This window comes from Alternaria novae-zelandiae (assembly GCF_023758075.1).
Source record: "Alternaria novae-zelandiae strain BMP 2774 chromosome Unknown scaffold_9, whole genome shotgun sequence".
In the NCBI taxonomy this organism is placed as follows: Eukaryota; Fungi; Ascomycota; class Dothideomycetes; order Pleosporales; family Pleosporaceae; genus Alternaria; species Alternaria novae-zelandiae.
Window position 1 is genome coordinate 341300 of NW_026056969.1, and position 26553 is coordinate 367852.

General features: G+C 50.7%; 4 protein-coding genes across 4 annotated transcripts; 2 read left to right on the forward strand and 2 right to left on the reverse strand.

Moving 5' to 3' along the window:
• Positions 1-329: 329 nt before the first annotated feature.
• Positions 330-1770, reverse strand: J4E88_004999 (uncharacterized protein; the record flags this gene model as incomplete). The annotated part of the gene is made up of 2 exons (XM_049398641.1): positions 330-1450; positions 1506-1770. The coding sequence occupies 2 exons, from the start codon at positions 1768-1770 to the stop codon at positions 330-332; spliced, it is 1386 nt and encodes a 461-aa protein (XP_049255321.1).
• A 1983-nt stretch (positions 1771-3753) lies between these two features.
• J4E88_005000 (putative Hybrid PKS-NRPS biosynthetic cluster) lies at positions 3754-16023 on the reverse strand (the record flags this gene model as incomplete). The annotated part of the gene is made up of 4 exons (XM_049398642.1): positions 3754-6686; positions 6744-8543; positions 8597-11811; positions 11927-16023. The coding sequence occupies 4 exons, from the start codon at positions 16021-16023 to the stop codon at positions 3754-3756; spliced, it is 12045 nt and encodes a 4014-aa protein (XP_049255322.1).
• A 5297-nt stretch (positions 16024-21320) lies between these two features.
• Positions 21321-21973, forward strand: J4E88_005001 (uncharacterized protein; the record flags this gene model as incomplete). The annotated part of the gene is made up of 3 exons (XM_049398643.1): positions 21321-21324; positions 21376-21481; positions 21631-21973. The coding sequence occupies 3 exons, from the start codon at positions 21321-21323 to the stop codon at positions 21971-21973; spliced, it is 453 nt and encodes a 150-aa protein (XP_049255323.1).
• Positions 21974-22245: 272 nt separating this feature from the next.
• J4E88_005002 (uncharacterized protein) lies at positions 22246-23565 on the forward strand (the record flags this gene model as incomplete). The annotated part of the gene is made up of 1 exon (XM_049398644.1): positions 22246-23565. The coding sequence occupies one exon, from the start codon at positions 22246-22248 to the stop codon at positions 23563-23565; it is 1320 nt and encodes a 439-aa protein (XP_049255324.1).
• Between the last annotated feature and the right edge of the window lie 2988 nt (positions 23566-26553).

Sequence of the window (26553 nt, forward strand, 5' to 3'; positions counted from 1 at the left end):
TATTGGAAAAGCTCACTTCGGGCCACTATAGGCAAAGACGGAAAATGAAGACGGGGGTTTGTTACTTTAAAGATCATGGTGCTAAGTACTTCCAGCCTTATTAATGGTGTTCCTACTTATAGCAGATTCGAAATTTACGCGGTATCTAACAGGCTGGGCGTCGTGCTGACACTGGGGTACCGGGCTAAGTCCACCCGAACTGCCCTGCTCTTGGAACATAAGAAGAAGGAGTCGAGAAAGGAAACCATTTCGCTAGGCATCCGAAAGGTCCGAAACGCATCAAAATCTGCAACAACATCCACTATCTTCGAAGCAAGAGGCATTCCAACCTACTGACCACGTCCGTTTCCTCGGCCACCTGGTCTACCACCGCGGCCTCCACGACCTCCACGGATATTTCCATTACGACGCTGCCGGTCTGCATTGATGCGGTCAGCTTCGGCTCGACTCAGGGCGTAGCTTGTCTGATTGTAATTCCATGGTGGCTGTACTACTTGACCGGACGGCTGCGCGGTGCCCCGACCCCGTCCTCGTCCAGAAGAGCGGCGGCTGGAAGAAGATCCTCGTCCACGTCCACGTCCACGGGGAGCTGGTGGTGGTGATGCTGGTGTCGGGTCTTGGACTAAGTTTAGGTTGCGCAACACGGCCGTGAGGGCCGACATATCGGGAGCTGGCGGGTCAGGCGACGTGGTCTCTGGGGAAGCTCCAAATGGGGAGTAGGAGCTCGAGGCCTGTGCAGGATTCGACGAGCTGGGGACGTTGGGAACGGGTGGGTTTAGGACACGGTCCAGGACATCTTGAGTGACATTGTTAAAAGCCTGAAGGACAACCCTCTGGCCTGCAAGTGTTGTGCTATTGAGCTGCTCAACAGCCTCGTCGCGGCCCTCAGCTGTTTGCATCAAGACGATAGCAGACAACATGCGATTTCCTCCGAGTTCAGCACGATCGATACCTTCGGGGCGAAACGGGTGGAGAAACGCCATGACCACATCGTTATCGAGCTCGGGCGGGATGTCGGTCATAAAGAGTAGTCGGTTCCGCGAATCTTCTCGATTATCGAGATCGGGAGAAGGGACGCGATGCGGGGGCAAAACGTCACCCAGATTTTGGAGAACTTGTGGAATCAGCTCAGCGAGTGCTAAACGTTTTTTCTCCGCCTGAGCTTTGGCCTGAGCCTCTAGTTCTTTCTCCTTTCGAGATTCTTCTTCACGCTCCCGCACGACCTTTTCGTGTTCTTCTTGCAGTAATTGGCTCTCCTTTACTCTTGCTTCTCGTGCTTCTCGACGCCGCACGGCCTCTTCTTCGCGCCGACGTGCTTCGTCTTCGCGAGTGATCCCAAGATCTGGGAAGTCCGAGTCGGTAAGCCCACGAGTACCGTAAGGCCGTCCAGGTAAGGCCGAGTCAGGGCCAGAAAGTCCAGGGCGAACGAAACCGTCGTGATTGTCGTTGACTGTGGAGAGGTTAGCAAATAGTTTGCGAAGGGCTTGTCAAAATCGAACACTTACCTATATAGTTGCCAGAAGGAGCAGCTTCCACGCGCACACGATTGCCACGGATGTAGTCATTCGCTATGTGTACGGGATGCATATGCCCGAACATGACATATACACTCGAATTCGCCCCTGTTCGTGGATGAGCTGCGCGAACCTGATCGAGGATCATATGCTGTTGGAAGAAATCGCGGATGTCGTCTTCAGTCGCGGCGCGTGGGACATTGTCTACACGCCAGACTCGGTTACCGGCAGGTCGACTGTATCTAAACTCAACCATTATGACAGAATATAGCTAGAGCTTCAAGTCTTTTGGAGATTATTAACAAGAGGGCGGGGTATAGAGAAGGAGGGAAGAATGGGTCGAGATTATATACGTAGCGGGCAGGAAGAGAAGGAATAACTTCGGTGTGTGTAAACAGTGCGAGACAGACTTCGCGGAGTGGTTAATAAGTTCCACGGAAGGGCACGCGCGAAGGAGGAGAATGTTTGTATACAACAATTAGTGAAAGAGTCGCAACCAATTCATGATTGATCAGGCAGCGCTACCCGTGGGTTTTCATGACCAGTGACAACGAATGTCCAAGGAATGTTGCCATGACAAAGACTGCCCACTTTGGATGGTAGTCAGTAGAAGACAAGTTTCTTGGCCTGGCCATGCGCCGTATACCTAGGTACCTTATCAAATTTGAGTTGTCGTGAAGAGCTAAGATCGCGAATGTAGATTCTAGCGACTGTGATCCGGGGGCGTCCATCAGCTACTCCACGATATGACAACCCACATCTTAATGGCGCTTCCCTTAGGTATTGCAGTAGACATAATCGAGGTGTCGATTTGACCAGATGATAGGACAGTCGCGAAGTGCAGTGAATTAGATGATGACGCAACTAAAGAAGAAGCTATGTTAATTAGCATCTTCGGTATAGCGAGGAGGATTTGCTGATTTGAACGTGCTGTTGCTGCGGTCTTGACCAAGACAGTTGCTATGAAGCAATATTGTGTAGTGCGACTTAAAGTTAGAGGACGCAGAGCAAGGCTCTAATGTTTCTAATATTTTAATATAATTTTATTACTAAGACGCTAGTCTCTAAGTAAGTTTTTTCTTATAATTTTACTTTAGTATTTTATTATTTTTACTAACTTATACTTACTACTTTAAACTACGCTTATTTAAGTAAATTAAAATACTTACTATATTTAGTAATAATAGTATTACTAATACTAATCTTTTTTATATATATATACTTAAGCTACTTTATTTTATATTAGCTAAAAGTATTATTAATATACTTTATAAGTAGCTAGTTTAAAGTATTAATTTTTAGCTAAATAAAATTAACTTTATTATAGTTAATTACTATATACTATTAGTAGTACTTTAAGTATTATTATTACTTATATTACTTAAGCTAACTTTTTAGTAATATAACTTAACTAGCTTAATTATTTAGCTATTATTTTATACTTTAGTATTATTATATTTTTTAATAAGTACTTTAGTTTTTATAATTATTTTTATTACTTTTAGTAACTAGCTACTAAAGTACTATTTTAGTAGTAGTAATAAGTATACTTACTTTTAGTTAAAAACTAAAACTAAAATTTTAAGCTAAGTAAATATATTAATAAAAAGTTTAAATAAAAATAGTATACTATAATAAAAAATAATAATAGTACTTTATATACTTAAACTTTAACTATAATTTTATAGTATAAGCTATTTTATTTTAAAGTTACTTTAAAAACTTATTACTATACTATAAATATATATAAAGATATACTAGCTTAAACTTAATTATTAGTAAATTATAGTTATTATATACTTAACTACTTAAAGTACTATTAAAGTTATTATAATTAGATTATTATAAGACAAGCACGTAAACAAGAACACGCAGAGTAAGGTAAAAGCTAGATGCTAAGGTTATGCATCGGCTGGAAATGTGATTACGTCAACCCGGCCCGTGCGCCACCAGCGCCGCTTCTCGAACTCCAAATCCCCAGACGCGCCCAGCACGCGTCTGCCATTGACGCGCATCGTGTTCTCATCCGGAACTGCCTCAGATTCCATAGAGTAGGTATGCGCACGAAAACAATATTAATGACATCTCTACCTTGTATCCATTCCCCAAACTATGCCGGATATCACCAAAGTCCTCCCAACCTGAGCAATTCCACAACGCCTATTCTAGCTCCCTAACATGTGCTCCCGAGTGAGTAACAAAGTAAAGCATCTGCCATAGCCATCACCACAAGTAGCATCTAGTTCTCTTTGCTCAATAACAGCTTCTGTCCGACCTGCAGTCCACCATGCGCATCGGCGTCGCGCAGGAACTCGCCCACAAGAGGATTCATACCACTCCGAACCGCACCGTCCACCCACTCGCCTATGGGCAACGAATCCAGCCCACTACCCGCCTCGCCGCTCAACAGCTCCCGAATACTCTGCACGGGGATGATCTGGTCACCTGCGTGGTGCAGATACTCGACTCGCGAGTTGCTGTCAGCACCTATAGTCGCCTGCAAGACCGAATGAGCGATGCCCTCAGTGACGTTTTCGAGAGAGACAAGATCTACATAGCCTGTCCAGCGGCTCAAGTCAGGCAGCGCCTTGATCAGGGACCCATATTCGAGGAGGTTGGACATGATGTCCTCAGCTGCATCATCGCCCATGATGGCTGAGGGCCGGTGGATGAACACCGGTAGGCCGATCTGCTGGCTGACCTTCTCCAGGAATACCTCGCTGACCCACTTGGAAGCCGCATAACCGTTAGCTAGCCCTGCGCCACCGTCTGGATGAGGGGGGAAGCGGGCGAGCGACTCTGGAGCTAGCGTCTCGGACTTGTTGAACTTGCCTGCCGTGGCAGTCGAGACGAAATGGAGCGGAATACGACGAGCAGATGCGAGCCGCACGAGTTCCTTTGTAGAGGAAACATTGGCGCTCCTGAGAGACTGGTATGTCTTGAGGAACGACACGTCTGCACCGTTGTGGATGATGGCGTCTGCTGAGGCTGAAATCGACTCGGCCTCCGCTTCCGTTAGTCCGCAGCGCGGAAGAGAAAGATCACCCTTGTGCAGTACGACCTTGGAGCAGCTTGCAAACTCGGCCAACTTGCTGATGTCGCGAATCGCAATGCAATGTATCTTGCCAACATCGGGGGCCTGAACTAGCAGTCGGAGCAGAGAGCTGCCCAGGAGGCCTGTCGCGCCGCTGATTACCACAGTCTTGGGAGACGTGTGGTTCTGCATTGCTACTCCCGGAGCTTGGTTTGTGCTTCCTTCCAGAAGGTCACTGGGGATCGCGGTTTCAGCCTCCCAGTCAATCGGCTTGTCAGCATCCGAAGACACGTCCTGCATCATGGTTGCCATGGCGCCCAGTGTGCTGTTCTCAAACAGCTTCAATAGGGGCAGGCTGGCTTTGAAAGTCTTGTTGATGAGCTGCCGCAGCTCGATGAGCAGCATGGAGTTGCCACCAACGTGGAAAAAGTCAGAACTGGCGTCGATACGATGCACCTCCTGCATCTGCTCCGGCAGTGTGTCTAGCCAGACCTGGACCAGCTTGGATTCCATCTCTGTCAGCTCCTCTGTCGATTCCGATCCCCGCACAGTGCTTGGAATAGCGAGTCCTCGGAGGGCTCTTCTGTCCACTTTTCCGGCTGCATTTAGTGGCATCGAGGAAACGGCGATAATGGCCGCAGGCCGCATATACTGCGGCAGGTCCAGCGAGGCGGCGAGGTTGCCGAGGAATTGGATCTCGCTCTCCACCGAGTTGTCCGAAGGCGACAGCACCGCATGTGCAATCAACAGTGCAGGGTCACCCCGAGGCGTTACTGCCACCATCTTTACACGTCCTTTGGCCGCGTCCAGTATGGACTGTTCTATATCTTGCAGTTCGATACGCAGGCCTCTGAGTTTGATCTGCGTGTCTCCATCGATGCGACCGATGATTGCCAAGGAACCATCTGATCTGAGGACGCCCTTATCTCCAGTTCGGTACATTCTAGTCCACCCGTTCTGTGTAGCCACCGAAGACGGCATAGGGTCGTGCAGGAACTTGCTCTGCGACTCATCACTGCTGTTGATGTAACCCATGGCAACGCCTGCGCCCGCGATGCAGACTTCTCCGGACCAGCCGATCGGCAAGACCCTCAAATCTTGATCCACGATGTAGACACCGTAGTTTGGAAGGGTCCTACCGGCTGGGACAAGGCCATCATTGTGGTTCAGCAAGCTCAGATCCAGCTCGCTTGACGACATGGCGCATTCGGTCGGGCCGTAAGCGTTGAAGTAGTGGAATTCGTGTTCGAAGCGGGCACCGAGCTTACGGAAGCTTTGCAGGAGCTCTGGCAAGAACTTCTCACCACCCGCCGTGGCATATGCCCAGTGCGTGCTTTGAAAAAGGCTAGCCGCGCCATGCCTGAGCCAGGCGAGATATTCCGACGGGGTTGCGCTGGTGTACGTGATCTTCTCTTCCAGCACGATGTTGGCCACGGCTACAGGATCTTTGCGGAGGACTTCCGGAACGATGACGAGAGTACCTCCATTGGCGAGCGCCATGAAGATCTGGTTCAGAGACATGTCGAAACCCACGGAGCTCTGCTGCAAGACCGTCTCACGTCCAAACCCATGCGTGTGCACCAAGGCCTCTACGTGGTTGCGCAAGCTACCGTGTGACAACATCACGCCTTTGGGGACTCCCGAAGTTCCACTGGTGAACAATATAGCCGCCGGCTCGCTCGCTCGGGCGGAGACCGGAGGAAGAATTGATGTCCCATCCTGTAGAAGGAGGACATCCAGAACAGCCACGGTTGGCGAGAGTTCCATGCTCTCGGTCTGGGGAGTCGTCGTGGTGTTGACAAGCAGCACAGAGCACTTAGACTCTTCCATCATGACGCGGAGCCTCGCTGGTGGGATGTTGCAGTCCAAGGGAACGTAGACGGCGCCAACTCGGAGAATGGCAAGCAAGGAGAACACAAAGTGGGGCGACGGCTCCTGGAAGACCGCCACGACCGATCCTGGATTCGTGCCTGCCTTAAGAAGTGCGGACGATATCCTTCCGACATGTTGATCAAGCTGTTGGTATGTCCACGACATGCCGTTGGAGTCTTTGACTGAAGTTTCGTCCGGGTGCTTGGCGATCATCTCGTCGATACGATGCGCCAGAGTCTCTGGCCACTTAGAAGTCATTACGGGACCTGCAAGACGATGTTAGCGCTCCGGGTCTATGTCATATATGTAGACAGCCGACTCACCTTTTCCAAGCTCGATCGCAGTGCTGACATCCTGACTTGAGAATAAGGACACGTCCTGCAAGGCCATTCCGCAAGACCGAGAAAGGTCTTTCAACAAGGCGAAATACATGTCCAGAAGCTGGGATGCATCGCTTTCAGAGTACAGACCGCGCTGCACCAATAGAGTGACGCGAGTTTCGCCCCCTGGATTATCGATGATGTCCAGAGACATGTCGTAACCGGACCCCGGGAGATCAATTGACTTGACTTCAGCCTCTGCACCATCGAAGCGTCGCTTCTCACTCACACCCTGGCGATAGTTGATGAATGCTTGGAATAGAGGACTGATTGCTGTCGACCTCTCGCAGCTTACGTTGTCGAGCACGACATCAAATGGCAGCCTCGAGTGGGACATTGCTCGATAAGCCTTCTTGCGCGTGTCTTTCAGCACCTCCTCGAATGAGTGCTGATTCTCCAAATGGAACCTGAGCGGCAGCAAGTTCAGGTACATGCCGATGCTCTTCGCGACTCGGTCGTCCCAGCGGTTGGCGTCGGCCATACCAATGCAAACATCGCTGTTGCCGAACAGCTTGAATAGGAGGACCTCGAACACGCCCAGGTGGAAGTGGAACAGATTTGCCTTCCGCTCGCGACATGCGTCTTGGATCTGCGATGAGAGCTGCGAGTCAATGACGCGACTCACCGAGTTGTGCGCGTATGCAGCCAGTGGGACGCGATTCTTGACTGCCGAGAATGGAAGAAGAGGGAGCGGCGACGGCGGTGCTGCGAACTCGGACCGCCAGTACTCTATTTCACCTTGCATTACCCCCGATGCCAAGTCCCCGCGCAGTTTCTCCGAGTAGGACGAATACTGATACGCTGGCTCAATGTTCAGGTCTTGGCCATTGTATGCTTTCTGTAGGTCATCGAGGAGGACCTCCAGACTGATGCCATCCATAATGATGTGGTGGGATCCAAGGAGAAGATAGCTCTTCGTTGGCGTCAAGCTGAGATGCACAATGCGCATGCAGTCGCCGTGCTCGATATCATAGACGTGGTTCTTGAGTCTCTCCAATTCGTGTGCCACGCCCGCTTCATCAGCGAGAAGCACTGTTTCGAGGCCCAAACGCGAAGTTTCGGAAATGCCCTGCACAGGTCTTTGGTTCTCATCCACGAAGAAAGAAGTCCGGAAAGACTCATGCCGTGCTGCCACCTTCTGGACTGCGCTCTCCAGATTGCCTAGTCTGATAGTACCGTTGACCGCCACACATATAGTGCTGTTCGCCGTCGTCTGGTCTTCCATTAGGTGTTTCTGGAACCAGAACCGGGACTGGCCTGGTGAGATAGGAAGTATCTTGTCAAAGCTTGGCTTGGACACCTCATTGGAGTCTGCGACCGAGCCAGAGGTGGCGGAAGATGACTCCTGCTTATCCAAGTCGTCATCGCTCAGATGGCTTGGGCTGGACGAGTCTGTGCTGGTCTGTGGGGTTCCTGAAGGAGATGGATCAATGGCATCCGGGGCCGACAATGGCGTCGCATCCGGAAGCATCACTTCGGGACCAGGAGAGGTGTCGCCTTGGTCTGGAGTTTGGCGAGCTGGCGTGTTGGCCACTGCGTGATCGAGCAGCTCTTGAACCAGACCGCCGGATAAGATCATGAACACAGGCACTTCGATCTGGAGCTCCTTCAAGAACCAGGAACGAATCTCTACAGCGACCAAAGAGTCGACGCCGAGATCATCAATTCGCGATGCAAGAATCTGGGATGCCTCTTTGTCGTCTGGAATCTGGAGTATAACGCGCAGCTTGCGGATGAAGCCATCTAGGCATTGTCAGTCTTGCGCTGCAATGCATAGCCAGGATATACACGCTTACCTTGCACGATATCGCGAATCTCCTCCTCTGTAGCTGCTTCGATCAGTCGGCTCTTGATCGACGCGTCAGCCGCCCGTTTGGTGCTCTTGCTGTCACCCACTTGGTCGTTTTGAAGGCAGTGCTGGAAACGAGGGAACCTGGGCCAACGGATCATCACATCGTCGAGTCCAGACGTTCTCAATGCTGTCATGACCTCGGGATTTCGCCCAGAGAGCGGATGGGATGCTAAGACGGCCTCGCCAAAGCAGAGGTGGAATTCCCTCTCGGATAGCAGCAAGAAGCCGACCTTGAAAGAAGCCTCGTGCACGCTGCCCAAGAACCCATGATTGCGGTTGATGTATCCTACACCCATAACAGCGCCGATGTGGAAGATAGATGCCGCTAGGCCTTGGCTGCGACGCTTGTTCGCGAGCGCCGTCATGAAGGAGTTGGCGGCGCTGTATGCTGCTTGCCCGCGATTGCCGGCAATGGTGACAGCCGAGGAGAAAAAGACAAAGAAATCCAGCGCATCCGCGCCTCCACGGAAGAGCTCGTCCAAAAAGATGGCTCCGCAAAGCTTGGGCCTTAGCACCTTGGTCATCTTCTCGAGCGGCATCTCTGAGAATGAGACGTCGTCGAGAACCATGGCGCCATGAGCAATACCTGCGATGGGCGGGAAGTTCTGACGGATGTGGTCAACAAGCGACGAGAGCGCAGCCTTGTCAGTAATGTCGTTCGCAAAGACTTCAACCCTCACCCCGTCTTGCTTCATGCTCTCCAGCCATCTGGCATCCATCTTCGGTGAGCGACTCGTGAGCACTATGTTCCGCGCTCCGTGCGATGCCATCCAAGTGCAGGTGGACTGCGCCAAGTCGCTGGTTAGTCCAAACATGACATATGTCTTGTCGCTCTTGAAGTGGACGAGGCCGTCGACCGTGGAAATCTGCACTGGAACCGGGCAGGCGCTGTTCCAGTCCAAGACGGCTGGAGTGGCAGTCTCGATTTCGGACCCACCAACCAGCTGTTCCAATGTTATAGGGGCCAAGTTGGAGCTCAGAGGCTTCGACAGGAGCGTGTCCCTCATTGCCCACTGCACAACCCTGTGGAGTCTTGGGCGGAGATCCTGTATGGCAAAGCCACGAGCATGCTGCAGTGCTTGTATCCCTGCGAGCGTCGTCCGAAGGCAGGAGTCGGGTAGAGCGGAAGCGATCATCTCGCTCAACTGCCTCTGTTGGGCATCCTTGGAGCCGTTCACAAACATTGCGACAGCAGAGGGCAGCAAAGACCGAACCTCGCGCTTTTGAGCGTAAGAATCAATGCTGATCCACGCGCCGTCAGCGACTGGTGTGGCGGAAGTGGTGAAGAAGACGATCACGTTGATGAGAGATGCAGCCTCGATGACGCTGGACGCTAGTTCTGGAGATGGCTCATGGATGAGGAGTGTAGAGTCTCTCCGACACACAGAAAGCAGGTTCTCGACACGCAGCAAATTGTCCAGCTGGGAGAGGAATTGAGATTCGCTACCCGCAGGCACTTCAACCTCTACCACGTCTTCTGGATGGACTAAGGCATGCGAGCCATTGGTCGGCGTAATGGAGACGACAGATTTGGCCGTGGCCATGTTCGTACCCAAGACCAGATAGGTCGGCTGAAGAGGAGCCGTAAGCACAGGCGCCAAGAGCGAGTAGGCAACCTTGATCACCACATCCGAAGCATCTTCGACAACACCCTGCCGATTCGACATGGACATCCTGGTCTGGAGAGAACTATTATGAACCAGAGCCGGCTTGGTAGAATCGAGCGAGAGATTGACCGGCGTGGTCTGCGGGTCGATGGCATGGTATATGGTTCGCTTGGATGCGTTGTACCGGTCGTTGATAACGTTTTCGTGATGAACGCGCGCAACCATGAACTGTCCGTTCTCAAGAGCGAGCTCATGCTCTTGTGTCCACAGCATCTTGTCGATGCTACCGTTCTTCTCCCATGTGGTGCCATAGCGCAGGCGTATGAGTGTCTCCAGAAGTTGTCGAGGATCGGGCTTGGTGCCGCTTTCCAGATCGAGCACTTGCGCAACTAGGTCGGGGATTTCGAGCAGCACAGTTCGTATGAGACCGATCGACATGTTCATATACGGCTCATCCGACCTGCAACCCTGTGTTACCCAGAGGACAGTTCCTTGGGTCTCGAATAGTCGCTGTATTCCCTTGAGCGCCTGTTCTGACAGGGAGCGGAAGATGGGCTCATCCAATTCCGCTAGGCAAAGAATCGCGCTGTTAGGTGTCGTCGTGGCGGAGCCTGTCATATCACCAAGTGTCCGATAGACGGCATGCTTCACGCCAAACGGCTGTATTAGCCGAACGATTTGGCTAATGAGCTGGCTGGTACCCAACGTCTGACCACCGATGATCACTAGGTCCCATTCCTCTTCCCCAACTGGCTTGTAGGTGCTGAAGGAAGAAAGTGGCTCGCGGAGCAGCGAGACGCGGTCATCGACAGCTTGTGTAACCCAGACGGTCAGCGTTGAAGGGAACACATCGATCTCGGGGGTGGCCGTGTCAATTCCCGAGAAGCCGCATTCAAGGAGTAACTGGTGCCACTCGAGCGTCGACACACCAGGCGACAGCATTCTCCCGTCGTTCTGACCTAACCACCAACCTGTGGTGGCAGACATCATGAAACCGGTACGGCTCACGTCGTTGTTGGTGATCTCTTGCATGACTAGGTAGCCTCCAGGCTTCATGAGCTGGCGCGCGTTCCTCAAAGTGCGGCGTAGATCTGTCGTCGCGTGGAGGACCAGAGAGGCCACGACCATGTCGTAAGAATGTTCCTCGTACCCCTGTGCCACAACGTCTTTCTCACAGTCCAGAGTCTTGAATATCATCTTGTCGCTCACGGCAGAGAATACCTGCTGTGCAGTCTCGAAGAAACCCGAAGAGATGTCGGTATAGGTGTAGGAGGCGAACGAGCGGCCGATCTCTTTCATGATCACCTTGGTAGCTCCACCTGTACCGGCACCGATCTCAAGTACCTTCATGCGGCCGTATCGATGCACAATCTGCTTCACGGTCTGGCCGAGGAAGAGAGACCACTCTCGTAGACCCATACCGACCTCGTAGAAGCGATCCAGGAGACCGTCCTTGGTCATGTGCTCGAGAATCGTCGTCTCGCCTCTGAGAACGGCTGGGAGGTTGTCACCTACCGCGCGGGCGAGCTGGAGCTCGGTCCTATGCGCCCATCTGCGCGAGAGTCAAGTCAGCATTCCTGATCGAAGAACTAAGGGGGCAGGGGCAAGAAAGAAAGCCCAAACAGAAGGTGCGCTTTGTCACGAGATGAAGATGGAGTGGCACTTACTTGACTTTCAAGGCCGCAATGTCGTCTGCGGTGTCATCCAGCCATCTGCTCTGAGAGTATGGTCTCGTACCGGTGGTAGAAATGACGTGGTGGTAGAACTCGAACATGCACTCAAAATGCCACTCGAGGTTCATGGTTTGTCTGACGTCCTTGGGGAAGGTGCTAGTGATGTTCCTCATGTAATCGAGAACGACCCTTTCCATGACCTCAGCGAACTCGTAGTCCTCAGCCGTGGACCTGAAACCGCCCATGGCCAACTCGCAATCTGGGTTGAGCGGCGCCCAGATGTGCTCGGTGAAGAACTTCTTGTCCATATCCGCGGTGGGCTCAGCAAAAGCGACGACTTGAATACCCTCCATCTGAACCAGGCCGGCGCCCTCGTGGGTATAGATGTCGACATCGCCGCGGAGTTGCTTGGAAGTCATCGGGTTCTCAGTCAGGTGCGCGCAAGAGTTTACGCTCTTGCTTTCTGCTCCGAGATGCTGCTCGCACAAACCGACATTGACGCGGAAGCTTTTGATCCCAGTGGGAACATGCAGCTGTTGAAGACTGCCATCACCCGGGAAGCAATACGCCAAGAAGATGCCCTGCAGCGCCGTGTCCAGCATAGCCGGGTGTAGGAGCATCTTCACTGGCTCATCATTCTGCGCAGGCACTGAGATGGTCGAAGAAGAGTAGTCGAGCCTTCTCTCGATCGAAGAGAGCGTCCGGAAGTCGCCGCTATAGCTGTAGCCAATGGGCTCCAGAGATGAGTAGAACCGGTCTTCTGAGACGCTGGTGAGATTGGGAGGGTCACCTTTTCGAGACGGCAGCCATCGGGGGTGCGAATCTCCTGTCGTCACCCGAATCTTACCCGTCGCATGCGTGGATAGAAGTTCTACTTCTGCATTGTTCGACGCATGATACGAAAAGGAAGCGACGTAACTCTTGTTACCTTCTTCCTTGGCGATGTTGTGCAGCGTGAAGAGTGTCTCGATGCCGGCATCGCCATCTCCAAAGACGAGCGGTTTGCCGAGGCTGAAGTCCTGTATCTCTATCACAGCAATGTTTTCGCCTTGCGACAGCGATCTAGCTGCCTCCACGGCGGTGGCGATGTAAGCTGTTGCTGGATAGATGACCTGACCCTGAAGCTGATGGCCCCGGACCCAAGGCATCTCACTGAGCTTAAGCAGGTTCCTCCAGCGAATCTCGTTCTCGGTTACATCGGTCGTTCTTGCGCCGAGTAACGGATTGTGAGGGTTCTTGGCACTGGCTACAGCTCTAGACATCCGAGATTCGTGCCAGTAGAGTCTGTCGTGCTCCCAATGGTATGTGGGAAGGTCTTTCAAGAGATCTCGGCTGAGTGCACCGGATGTCGATAGGTCCATTGTATGGAAGTCGATTGGAGAAGGAGAGAACCGAGACCACAAGTCGCCAAGGGCGTTGCTGAACGTAACGATATCGTCTTTCCCACGGTGCAGCAAGCCCACATACGGCACTGCTTCCGCATCACTGTGGGCACGAAGCGTCTCTAATACTGGTCCCTTCAACGCTGCATGTGGGCCAACCTCGATAGCGAAGTCGAATTGGCCTTCTTTGGCAGTGGCAGCAGACTGTACGGCCTGGGAGAAGAGAACAGGCCGGAGCAGGTTATTCACCCAGTATGAGCCAGAGAGATCGCAATCACCTTGCATATCGCCGCGCATCTCCGTATTCTCATACGTGCTGGAGAACCACGAAGGACCTTCCGGCGTGTCATGTTGAGGTCGGATGTTGCAGCCCTTCAGGCCCTCGAGGAAACCAGCTGCCACCTTCTCCATGTGAGACGAGTGATACGCTTTGTCAACCTTCAAGACTCTTGCAAATTTCCCCTCGTCTTGGAGAATCTCCCTCGCCTGCTCGATAGCATCGCTATCGCCAGAAAGCGTGACGGCTGTAGGCGAGTTGTATGCAGCGACGCACAAACGACCCTTGAACATAGGCAGTTCGCAAAGCTCGTTCGCGTCCTCTGCAGATGCGCCAGCGGCCATCATGGCTCCAGGCTTGTCGGATGGACACATGGTCGAATAGTAACCCCGGTAGTACGCGATCTTGACCGCCTCTGCTCGGGTGATGAACCCTTTGGCGTAAGCTGCGGCAATCTCGCCTGAGGAATGGCCGATGATCGCATGAAAGCTGACGCCTGCGCTGCGGAGAAGATCGTACAAGATAATCTCGATTGTGGTTGTGAGCGGCTGTGCATATGCAGCTTCTGCGACGCGAGACTCAGACGCATCGCAGGTGAGCTGCTCCGCAAGTGTCCAACTTGGTCTGTGTGGCTCGGGGAGACGCTGCAGTTCACGATCCAGATCTCTGACTATTGTCCTGACATACGGGCTCTTCATCAATCCTTTGCCCATTGTGGGCCACTGTGCACCCTGGCCAGTGAACACGCCCAGGATCTGTACTGGCCGCGGGAGCTCTTTCGCACGGGTACCAAAACTGGAGCCAGTACCTCCTTCCGACGATGCGGCCAGTAAGTCATCGATCTTGGCCTGGAGATCTTCCGCCGACTTTGCTGGTATACTGGCTCGAACTGCGTGATGAGATCTTCGAGCATACAGGGTGTAGCAAAGATTGCCGAGATCGACAGTAGGATGAGATTGGAGGTACTCGGAGTAGTGAGACAAAACTCCTCTCAGAGCACTACCAGAAGCAGCTGAAAAGTTGAAGGGTGAAAACAGCGGAGTAGAGGGGGCAATACTGTCCAGTGTAGGGGTGCCAGTGGAAGGCGGAAAGTTCTCAATGATGACATGCGCGTTCGTACCTCCGAAGCCGAAGCTGTTGACACTGGCACGGCGAATACCATCCGCGAAATCTGGCCATGGTTTGGAGCTTGTCGCAATCTCGAGATTGGTGTAAAACGGTTCCACAGCAGGATGAAGCTTATTGAAAAGCAGATTGGGTGGTATGACGCCGTGTTGTACTGCGAGAGAGGCTTTGAGAAGACCAGCCAATCCCGCAGTACCCTCGGTATGACCAATGACGGTCTTGATGGAGCCAACATACAATGGATCGCCATCATGGGCCGTGCTATCCCCGGGGTGGAAGAAAGCTTTGCTGATAGCCTCAGCTTCTTTTGGATCGCCAGCCGCAGTTCCGGTTCCGTGCGCCTCAAAGTACTGGCAGCGCTGATTGGGGTCTTTTGGATCCAGCCCAGCCTTCTTGTAAGTCTGCTCGATGAGATCCATCTGTGCAGAGGCACTTGGCATGGTGATACCTTTCGTTCGACCATCCTGGTTAACTCCACTCTCTCGAATGATGCACTCGATCTTGTCGCCGTCGGCGAGCGCAGTGCTGAGACGCTTCAAGATCACAGAAGCTACACCCTCACCACGCGCATACCCACTAGCATCAGCATCCCACATGCGGGACCGACTATCGGCCGACAACATGTGTAGCGAGCTCTCGGCAATGTACTGCCCGGATCCAAGGATCATGTTAACTCCCGCCGCGACCGCAACGTCCGAGTCGCCGCTTCTCAGCAGCTGGACTGCTTGGTGGACCGCGACCAGGCTGGAAGAGCACGCGGTATCGATGGTCATACAGGGGCCATGCCAGTCGAAGAAGTACGAAATGCGGTTTGACATGATACTTCGAGCCGTTCCTGTCGGAGCATAGGTTGGCAAAGTGTCGACGTCTTTGTGCAAATGGTCGTGGTAGTCGGCACACATCAGTCCAACGTAGACCCCGGTACGAGAGCCGATCAAGGATTCCAGCGGTATTCCCGCCGCCTCCAGCGATTCGTAGACCACCTCCATCAGCAGGCGCTGCTGTGGATCAATGGCGGCTACTTCGACGGGCTTGATATTAAAGAACCCCGCGTCGAAGTGACGGTGGTCCTCCTCGAGAAAGTACGACTCCCGAACATCCGTCGTCGCGTGGTGGTTCGGGTCCGGATGGTAGAAGTTGTCGATGTTGAAACGATCCTCCGGGACGCGCTTGAGAAGATCTCGCGGATTGAGCAGAAGCTCCCAGAGTTTGGACGAATTGTTCGAAGAGCCAGGGAAGCGCATGCCGCTTCCAATAACGGCGATTGGCTCTCCATTGCCCTGTGAAGTCTCGCGGTGGGCAGTCATTGCGAATGCAAGGTGTCGTATAGCTTAGGACGCGGTGTTGAAACTCGACAATGATCACAGACGCGCGAAAGGATTTGGTGAGGCAATGTTTTCTTGGTCAAGTAATCCCTTTCATTCGTACTATCGAACTACACTACTACCTACTAACTTGCATACAAATGCTCACTCAGGGCTGACCCAACTTTCCTGTGGCGTTCTCGACTTCGGCTTTTCGTGCAAACACCAACATTCGAGAGGATCTGGAGTCGTTGCTGTCAGGCTGATGTATTTCGGGGTCGGTGTCAGACTCGTATATACAGCCAGTCCGATTCGGGCCTCTGCATCGGTCAGTGTGCGAAAGCAGAACCCAAAGCGGATAGAAATGGTGCAAAGAAGAAGCTGCAGCCCGACCGCGCCTTTACCGAGTATCCCAACGTCGGTACTTTCTCTATCGATATGGGCAGCGAAAAGACCGAAGGGTTTGCTGAGCCGGCCACGGTGTCGGTACTAACATTCCGTACCCCCGAGACCGTACCAGCTTCTATTGAAGGGGAAACCGTAAGTACCGAAATGATGACACAACATATATGCGGATATATCTTTTTTCTACCATGTGCCTATTCGGTCCTGAGACACGACCCGCAAACATACGTCCTCGTTGATATCTACCTACCTAAGACGAGCGCACAACTGTTATAAAGTCTGGCAAGGCCAAAACAAGTCGTCATCCCAGTGTATCATTCGAGGTAAAAACGCCAACTCCAATCACGGTAAGTTCTTTTATACACAGAGATCGGTTATTGTTCCGATAAGGAACCGTGTACAAAATTCTAACGGTATCTCTTGAAGGTCTTCGACCTATTTCCACAGCAAATATGTCGTGGGGGCCGTTCATAAGTGACTGCATCTGCAAGACGCTAGTCTTCTTCAACGTCCTCGTCATACAAGCCCGCCTGACCTCGCGACTTACCCCGAGTTTCTCCAAAAACCTTGACACGATGCTACCGGGGCACAAAAGAGTCCTGTTCTCGTGGCTGAATCCTTCGGATTCGAGGCTGAACGCATTCCTGGTCCTCGTCAGTGCCTTGCTCTCGGTCGTGCTCTGGGTACAGAGCCTCCGCACTATCGGGCTACCGATTGGCTGTTTTTTGGCCTTGGTAGCGCTCTACTCCGACACGCAATTAGGGGAAAGCTTCGTCCCTCATTCGGCTCTTTTGTTGATGTGCTGCAGTGCGATGTATCTGGGGTAGTAGAGAAAGCATCACAAAGGCAATGGATGTTGTGCTGGATACTGTGCCACGCATTCAGGTGATTTGGCGCAACCGATGTAGCCGCGCGTTTGCAAAATCTTTCTTTATCGGGTACTTTAGCAACAAGCATGAGCTCTTGGACTGTGCCAGCTGCATTATATGTACCAATAATATGTAACGCCTTCCTCCCGCGTCACGAAGTCTTTGATCTTCTGGTAGAGAGAAGTCATCCAACCAAAGAGCCTCCGGGAGACCGGTCCGCTAGCGTGAGGCTAAGGAGTGGGCCCGCGCGTAGACGGCCAAAGCTTCACCCCTATCATGAACGTGGACGTGTGGAGTCACTTCGTACAGACCTCGCATCGTCAGCACATCGCACGCTCAACAATTCTGTCAAGAATGGGGGCTAGTCCTCGATCATTATTTCACACCCGCTGTGGTCACATATTGCGACATTCAATATTGCAATCTACCGTCCCCACTTCGCCTTCTCATTCCCACTCTATCGACGCCGTCATCCACATTGTCGTTTCCAACCTGCTCACTACAAACTGTCACAGCGCCTTGAGCGCAGCAACGATGAAGCACACCCAAGCCGGTAGATCCGTAGTCCACGCCCTAATCCAATTCATCCGAAGCCAAGATTCCATGGAGATGACAACATTGCCCTTTGGAACGTTCTTCTCGATAGCCGCGATGCGCTGCAGAGCCGTTGGCGCAAATAGCATGTGGGCTAAGCTGAAGAATAGTCCCCATGCATACCACGTTGTCGAGCCATATTGATGCTCGGGTATAAGCAGGTTGAGAATGCCGAGAAGGTAGTTGACAGGGTAGAAGATGATAAGGACCCACTGCCATCGAAGACCGCCCCTGGTCCACCAGGCAGGAAGGTTAGAGTTTGCCAGTGGGCGGATGGGACCCTGCACCCAGGTCCCAAAAATCAGGTGCTCGTCGAGGGCGAACATGAGGGTCATAGAGGACACGAGCGCCGGACTGAGGCGAAGAAGCGGCAGAGAGATCTCGACGAGTGACATGGCTGGTCCGATCGATAGGCAGGTAAGAATGTAAAGTTGACAGAGGCCAAAAGCTGATTCCCGTGCTTTCGGATCAAGCAATATTTGGAATTTGCAAAGCTCTGGAACTGACAGCTGAGAGGTCTCCTTCTTGCACGCGATTTATCCCTGTGATTGCATCAGTCCCTTTGCTTCCAAACTGAGCTGGAACGTATGATGTGGGAAGATTGGAAAGTCCCGAATACATGGGCACGTCTGACCGTCTGACAGCGCGTCAAAATCACGCCACTCGGCAATCATGTCCCAGGCGAATTCACCGAAGCTTACTCGGCTCGGATTACCCCATAGATTTGGGCAGTACCGTTCCCACGGCTTTGTGGTATGCTTACTCATGATTTAGGACACCCAAAAGCGCATTAGAGTATCCTAAGTGTATCCTTCTCGGGCTCGGCCCCGAATAAGTTGAACAGTCAACTCTCCTAAAATTTGTGGTACGTCTATAATCTTATTGACGGTGTGTATGAAAGTCTACCTGCTAAAAATGCCGCTCGATTTTGTCACACATCGATATCCTTCATACTGGCTTGTAAACGAGCTCATGTAATCCTCGGATCTCCTCCTTCAGCGCTTTAGTCCCGGCTCTATCTGCCGAGCCATTTCCGCATCCTTCGCTTTTCAGCATCAGTTCAAGGAGGTGCCGCGGGATGACACTGCTGCGAGTATCGCTCTCGCATCTATTACCGCTTGAGCCGGCCTCGCATTCGTTCGGGTAGCCCAGTAAACGGCCAATTTTATCCACCATTCTCACCACAGCTTGAATGAGGACAATTATTTGCAGATCCGGATCGGGCGGTAGGGAGACATCCATTATGTTGAGGAATGAGATCGTGAAAAGATTGATTTGGCGACGTGTGGCGAACAACCCTGCTCGAATGGCGGCAAAGGTATTTCGACAGAGGTGCAGGAGATTTGTGTGACAAGACAGTAGCAGAAGACTCGTAGGCATGTCAACACTAGTACTGTGAGACGATTCGTGCGCTACAGTGAAGTCGACGCTGCTATCTGTTCGACGCCTTTTCACTGGCGATCGGCCTGTCGTCTCAGATATGCGGCTTCTTGAGTCATCAATGTCCAACTCTTCGACCGGGCTTAGGCAGCTGCTGGTCACAGTGCTAAACTTGAGGTTGTCATGTGAGCCGAACGTAGCGGAGTGATTGGGTCTGACGATATCCACGAGCAGCCGGTGGTAGGTTTGGAGGCTTTGCATCATAAAGACGACAGTATCACAGAGCGTTCGGTTCTCCTCCGGTGGTGTAGCTAAAGCCGTCAGACCCAAAGCCGAGTCATTGTTCGTAAAACCAGTTCCTGTAGAGGTTGCCGCGCCCAACTGTCGGGACAGCTGCATGTTCAAATCTGACAACTCTTGCATTATCTCTTGGCGCATCGGTGAATAGCGACTGCGTCCGTTGAGTGGCTCGGTGAAACCGATTGCTGCTTGTTCGTATTCGGTGCGAGCTGGAATAGATTGGTCCGCGGAGAGATCCATATTTGGAATGAGAAAGTGTTCGGTCGGTAGGTTTACCGATTCGTCGTCGAGCGTACCTTCCCCAGGCAGTGCAAAATCGAAGGGGTCAAGATACTGAACCGTAACACTTTGAAGCGTTGGGTCAACCGGTGTGTCGTCGAGATCATGTACTAGCCAGGCATCGGTATCCATGGTAAAGTCGACAGCGGTTCTCGTTTGAGATTCAGCTTCGGGAGGAGGTGATGATCGTGTAGTATGGGATGGGTGGTGAGCACTGCCGCTGTTCTCTCGAGGCTGCTCCTTGTCTGCCCGTCTCGGTCTTCCCATACGTACCCCGGTATCGATGATACATGTTGCACCAGCTTTCTGACACCTCTCGCAAGGGGTCTTAGAGTTCGAGCTCCGTATGCATCGGAGCTTTTGGCCTCGACACCTGTCACAAGCCAGCTGTTGGGACTTTTCTTTTCTCGGGTTCTCCACTAGAGACCCTGACTTGCAACCCGAGAAGCAGCTGGAAGAATCTAGGCGTGACATGTTGGGAACAAAGAAAGGCCAGCGTGTAAATCATGCGAGGACATGCTAGGTTGGTAACACCTAGACAGGTAAGGACGAACGATGGTGATAGTGCGAACTATATGCCGTGCCTCCCCAATGTATAAACCAAGGCTAGTCTTCAGCTACAGGAGTAAGTGAGACTTCTCGGCAAGCTTGCGATAGTGCTATGACCGTCTTACGTGAGGTTAATGGTGTACAGCAGAAAACCTTGTATGACACGAGAAGGCTGATAGGATTGACGCTATTGTTGTCCTGTCCCGCAGACCAGGTGCTTATCGCAGTGCCCAGAGCGGCGTACTGCTGCTCGGCGGAGAGTTGGTGGTGCAGACACAGCAACCACTCAATCAAGAAACCTGCTCTCCCGAGCGTTGCGGAATGTGAAGGATCAGAATGCTAGCTGAGGTGTGCAGTTGTGGCATAATCGCGATGTGTTAGTGGATGGAAGAAAAAGCCAATGTCCCCAAGGGCATCCCTTTGGCTCCTCGTCCAATTGACGGGATGTAATGGGACTTGCCGTAAAGGATTCAAGGTCGCCGAGCAGCATGCATGGTAAATCGTTGGTACATTAAACGAAGGCGTGACAGTGCGACCCCAAAACGCGGGATACGGCGGCGGGCCGTTGGGCCACCCGCAGGAGCCACCCGTAGGCTGGGTGGGGATCTGATTGCGAAGTTACACCAGGACGCCTCTCACATGGGGAAGGATTTCTCCGCTACGACCTGAGGACGACTTTATCCTATTTTCGTCTTACTCGCAGCTCTCGTCATCTAATCGCGTCATATACTTGTTGGGTTTGGTAGAGTCAATATGTATATGAGACACGCGAATGTAGTATGCTTACCGGAAACGTTGCGCGGTGACCATCTGTGGCTGAAGATGTGGCTTGATATTACCCGCGCCGGCAAAAACGCCGGCACGCTAACCTAATCAAGGTACGGAATGTATACACCGGTGAAAGGAAGTGAGGTATCTACCAACATGCGTTTGGGGGCTTATTCACACTTGAACGCCGTAAAGGTCAGGCCACCTGCAGGAAGCCTGTCGACCGAGTCGAATCACTTCCACGTTCATCGTATCAACCGCGGAGGATCGCAAAACCCTGCGAGGCCGATCATACCCATCCAACGAAACCCTCCGCGGTGGTTACCAGACTTCATGCACCATTGAATACGTAGGCACACACAGCTTCTCCCATGTAACCGAAGGTGCAACTATTCCCAGGCGCTCCATCAACTTACTATACCAAGGTTTTAACACCGCCCGTTACTCACGCATCATTGTACTACAGCTCTGGTACCAGCCACACGGTCTACCTATCGTCCGACAGGTCCCAACGCTACTCAAACCTGACATCCTGGCTGTGCAAGATGACACAGCAAGATCCAGCCGTCCGGAACCCGGAGTCAAAACAAGCTTCGGTCGATGCACAGGATCCAACAACGGAGAAGAACCCGTCAAAGTTCCAGAAGGGTCCAAGGTTCTGGGCTATCATGGTTGTGCTCTCGCTAGTGAGTCTTCTCACGGCTCTGGAGGCCACAGTCACTTCGACGGTCATGCCATCGCTCGTCGCCGATCTGGGTGGGGGCGAAGAGTTCATCTGGGTCTCTAATGCATACTTCTTGACTATGTAAGGCTCTTTGGAACAAAAGGCTCACACTCGAGCGATGAACGCGGGAACTAATCTGTGTAGGACTTCTCTGATGCCCATGTATGGACAGCTCGCTAATGTATTCGGTCGCCGATGGCCAATGATCATATCCGCGGTCGTCTTCATGATAGGGAGCGGTGTTTGTGGCGGGTAAGTTGTCACTCCTCTGGTGCTCGAATCGCGATCTGGCTTTTCTCGTCAAGCTCGAAGTCTTTGCTGATGAGATGAATGCATAGAGCAACCAATATATCCCAAATGATCGGTGGCCGAGCAGTGCAGGGTATTGGAGCAGCAGGAGTCGCCGTCCTCTGCGAGATCATCATCTGTGACTTGGTACCACTTCGCGAGAGAGGTACCTACATGGGCGCCGTGTTTGGCATGGTCGGTCTCGGAGCTGCTCTTGGTCCTTTCTTCGGCGGACTGCTCGTGAGCTACAGCACCTGGCGCTGGGCTTTTTACATGGCTCTTCCAATTGGCGGTGCTGCAGTTATATTGTTGTTCCTCTTTTTGAAGGTCAAATACGATAAATCCCAGACTTGGGCCACCAAGGCTTCGAGCCTCGACTGGCTGGGCAACGCGCTTTTTGTCAGCGGCTGCGCTCCGGTGTTAGTTGCCATTGGCTGGGCAGGAGGAAGATATTCATGGTCCTCTTACCAAGTCCTCGTACCGCTCTTGGTTGGGTTGGCAACGTTGGGAGGCTTCATCGCACTCGAAGGTAATGCCCGCCTCACGCCAAATCCCATCATGCCGCTCCGGCTCTTTGGGAACTCTATGAGCGTCATCGTCTTTCTGCTCGCATTTCTCCACGGCATGGTCACTATGTGGACACTTTACTTCCTCCCGGTATATTTCCAAGGCGTTCTCGCAGTAGATGCATACAACGCCGGCATATACCTTCTCCCCACCATCCTCGCACTTCTCCCAGGTGCGATCATCGGCGGGCTTCTACTTAGCAAGTTCGGCCGCTACAAGCCCATTCTCGTCACTGCCTTCGCCTTGATTGTCGCCGGATTTGGCGTGTTCACACTCCTGGATGAGACGTCGAGTGCAGGTGCGTGGGTGGGCTTTCAGGTGCTTGAGTCCTTTGGCGCGGGCTTCGGCATGGGGGCTATGCTTCCCGCGTTGCTAGCCTCTCTAACTGACAAGGATACCGCAGTAGCGACGGCCACTTGGGGCTTCATGCGAAGCTTCGGCGTCTTGTGGGGCGTGGCCATCGCCGGTACCGTCTACACCAACCGAGCTGCACAGCTGGCTCGCTCGGGGACTATCAGCGACACAACGGTAGCGGCTCTTTTCATGACGGGTGGCGCGTACGGCGCAGCTGAAGTCGATTTCCTTGACACGCTATCCGCTCAGACGCGTGCGCAAGTGATCTCCGTACAGAGCACCGCGCTTCAGCGATCCTGGCAGGTCGCCATTGCCTTTGGTGGAGTGGGTCTTATTGCTGCTGCTCTGCTGAAGCAGGTACCGCTCAGGAGCGAAAACGACACCGAATTTGGCATGACAGAGAGTAAAGACAAGCCTATGGAGGAGGAAGCGAAAGGTACAGCAAAGGATGAGATTCCAGGATTGTAGTTATATCCATCGCCTAAATGTCAAGAGGGGATGGAAGCCACACATACATAGAATTTCCCAGCGGAATGAACGTTTGGTTCAATACCTAGGTAGCTCAATGATGCAGGTGTATTGGTAACAACTGCTAGCTCATGTACATAAAATCAGAGTCTGAAACCAAACAACACGAGATGATTTCACCAGCGTTCGACCGTGAATTCCAGAAACCGGCCACTACGCTCCTTCACACGCACCTCGACATGGCCCCGGTTTAAAGTGGGGCGACGCTTGCCGATTGGCTAATCTCAAACCCTCCTCGGGGGGTTTACCACGTGACTAACCCGCGCAACAACAGTCAGCCTATCCTGATCAAATCATGCGAACATCTATCCTTTAGCTCAGTTACTTTCCATTCCAAGGTTCCCATTTCCGCGTCTGTCCAAACACGACACCAACTAAAGGTATGCACAAGTCCGCAGTCCAGCGCTCCGCGTGTAACCTAAGGCAGAGATACAAAGTAAGTACGCAGTGTGTAGAGATAAATACATAAGCCAAAATCCAAAGTAATAGATTCTAGATAGAATCAAGCCACTGCCGCTACGCTTCCTACTAGCGCTAGGGGGCGGCAATAAGTTTATTAAGGCTCTAAGGTGCGCGGGGCTACGCCTACGCTAGCTACTTGCGCTATAGGTAGATGCAATATTTCGCGTTAGGTTACCGCTACAGCGCGCGCAATTATTACCTTTAGTAGTAATCTAACGTAAGCCTTTCTAATAATACGCGCACAGGTCTAGAATAGCTAGTAGTTAAGTAAAATATAGCGTACGCATATATTAGTTAACGTAGCTATAACTACATAGGTTCTAGGCTAAGAACCTCTCTCTATAGAGTATCTACCTCTTCTAGCTTAATAGAGAGTTACACAACGCTATACACTACATTCTAAAGAATAAGCTATAGTAAAGAGACTATAATAGAGTAGACTAGAATAGCTAGCTAAGAAGCTAAGAGCTAGAAGAGTAGTAGTAACTGTAGAAGAGAAATCTAAATGCATAAAGTATAGCTAATAACGTTGCTTATTAAGTTAGATAATGTCTACTAGTAGAGGAGGCTAGAGAGAAAGTAAAGAGTAGGTAGTACTAAGCACTTAACTGCGTAACGTACGAGAGCTATATAAACTAATATAGAGTCTATTATAATAAGCATATAAAAACTACTACTTTGTTAATTCTAGCCTATATTATATCTATTACAACTTATTACAATGCTACTAAAGAGTATTAGAAACGCTATAAAAGGCAGAGCTGCTAAATTATTAAAGACTACCGCTAAGAATAATACGCCTATAGCTTTAATAGAATTGTAATAGACTAAGACTCTAACTACTATTTGCACCTAACTTATAGCTGTTGCTAGTTACCTCTAAGAGGCCTATACTCTAAATATTCTACGTAGTGCATATGTAGATAATTCTATAATTTCTATTATCTAAGGTATGTATATCTTAAGAGCTAGCTAAAGACGTACTTACAAGTTTATAGGCTATAAGAGCGTAGAAGCTAATAGTGCTCTACTATTTTATCTGTCTAATGCAAAGAAGAATTACTCTTAAAATAATTCTACTGCAACCTAGGCTACAGCCTATAGCAAGATAAATAAGAATTAAGAGTATTACTAAGTACTATAATTTAACATTAAGTTAACTCTTAACTAAAGCTAAGTAGTTTATGTCTCTTTTATTATTCTGTGTTCTAGTGCGCAACAAGATTAGGTGTATATTCTACCTTAGAGATTATACTAGACCTTACCTTACAGACGTAATAGTTATAAGTTAGTAGCTCTCTACGCTGTCTTTATTTAGCAACTCTCTAAAGCTCTAGCAAATCTTAAAGCTATATCTAAAAACTAAGATAATAGCTTTGTAAACCTATCTACTAATGTCTACTTATATAGATAGAACGTTCTGCACTTAAAGCCTTATCTATATTAACTACTACGTATTAGCGCGCTAACTAGCGCTAGAAGCTAGGCATCTATAGATGCTTTCCGCGAGTTTCTATTAGAATTCTATCTTAAACTCTACAAAAATCCTACAAGCCTATATATTAGCGACACAGTTCTTATAGATTATATAAATTATCGCTAGTACTTTATTAAGTATAAACAAAACTTTATAGCGCGCGCACACACTAGACTAATTAGAGCGTTTTAGTCTAATTAAACTATATAGCATTTTATTACAATTTCTCTTTCTACTAGTAGAGTAGTTCTCGTACACTAAGATCTACAGTCTACTAATAACTACTTAGATTATATTAACAAGCTTCTTAAAAACGTCTTAACACTAATTTCTATAGAAGTAGTAGTACTAAACATTAGAATAGAGAGAGAAACACCTATAGTAGACAAATAGCAAAAGCTAGCTAATTTTGTAACATAATTCTATAGATATACTAAGGCATTACTAAATACCGCACTAGATACTACACTAGACGCTACACTAGACGCTATACTAGGCGCTACACTAAACGCTACACTAGACGCTACACTAGACGCCTTACTAAAGGTATAGTTCTAATTAGGTACTACAAATCTTGCACTATTATTAGAATTAAAACGCGTAACTTGTAATGCGATTAATCTCTTAAGAGTTTATTAAATTCTTAACACTTAATCTAAAGCTTACGCTAGAACTAGACTTATTATAATTATGTTACTAAGCTACTCTTTTGCAAAAGTAACTATTTATAAATATAAGTAGATAATACTTAATAGCATTTACTTCTATAGTAATAGATTATTACTTACTTCTTATATTCGCGAGGCTGCTGTACCTCTAACCTTATTTCTAGAAGTAGATTAAAGCTCTTTATAAAGTAAAGATAGAATATAGAGTAGATAGTATATTAGCTAGACAGATTAGATCTATACGTGCTTCTACTATCTACGTATTACAATTAGAGTCTAATTATTAAAGACTAAGATTAAAGGCAACAGAAAGAGCTCTAT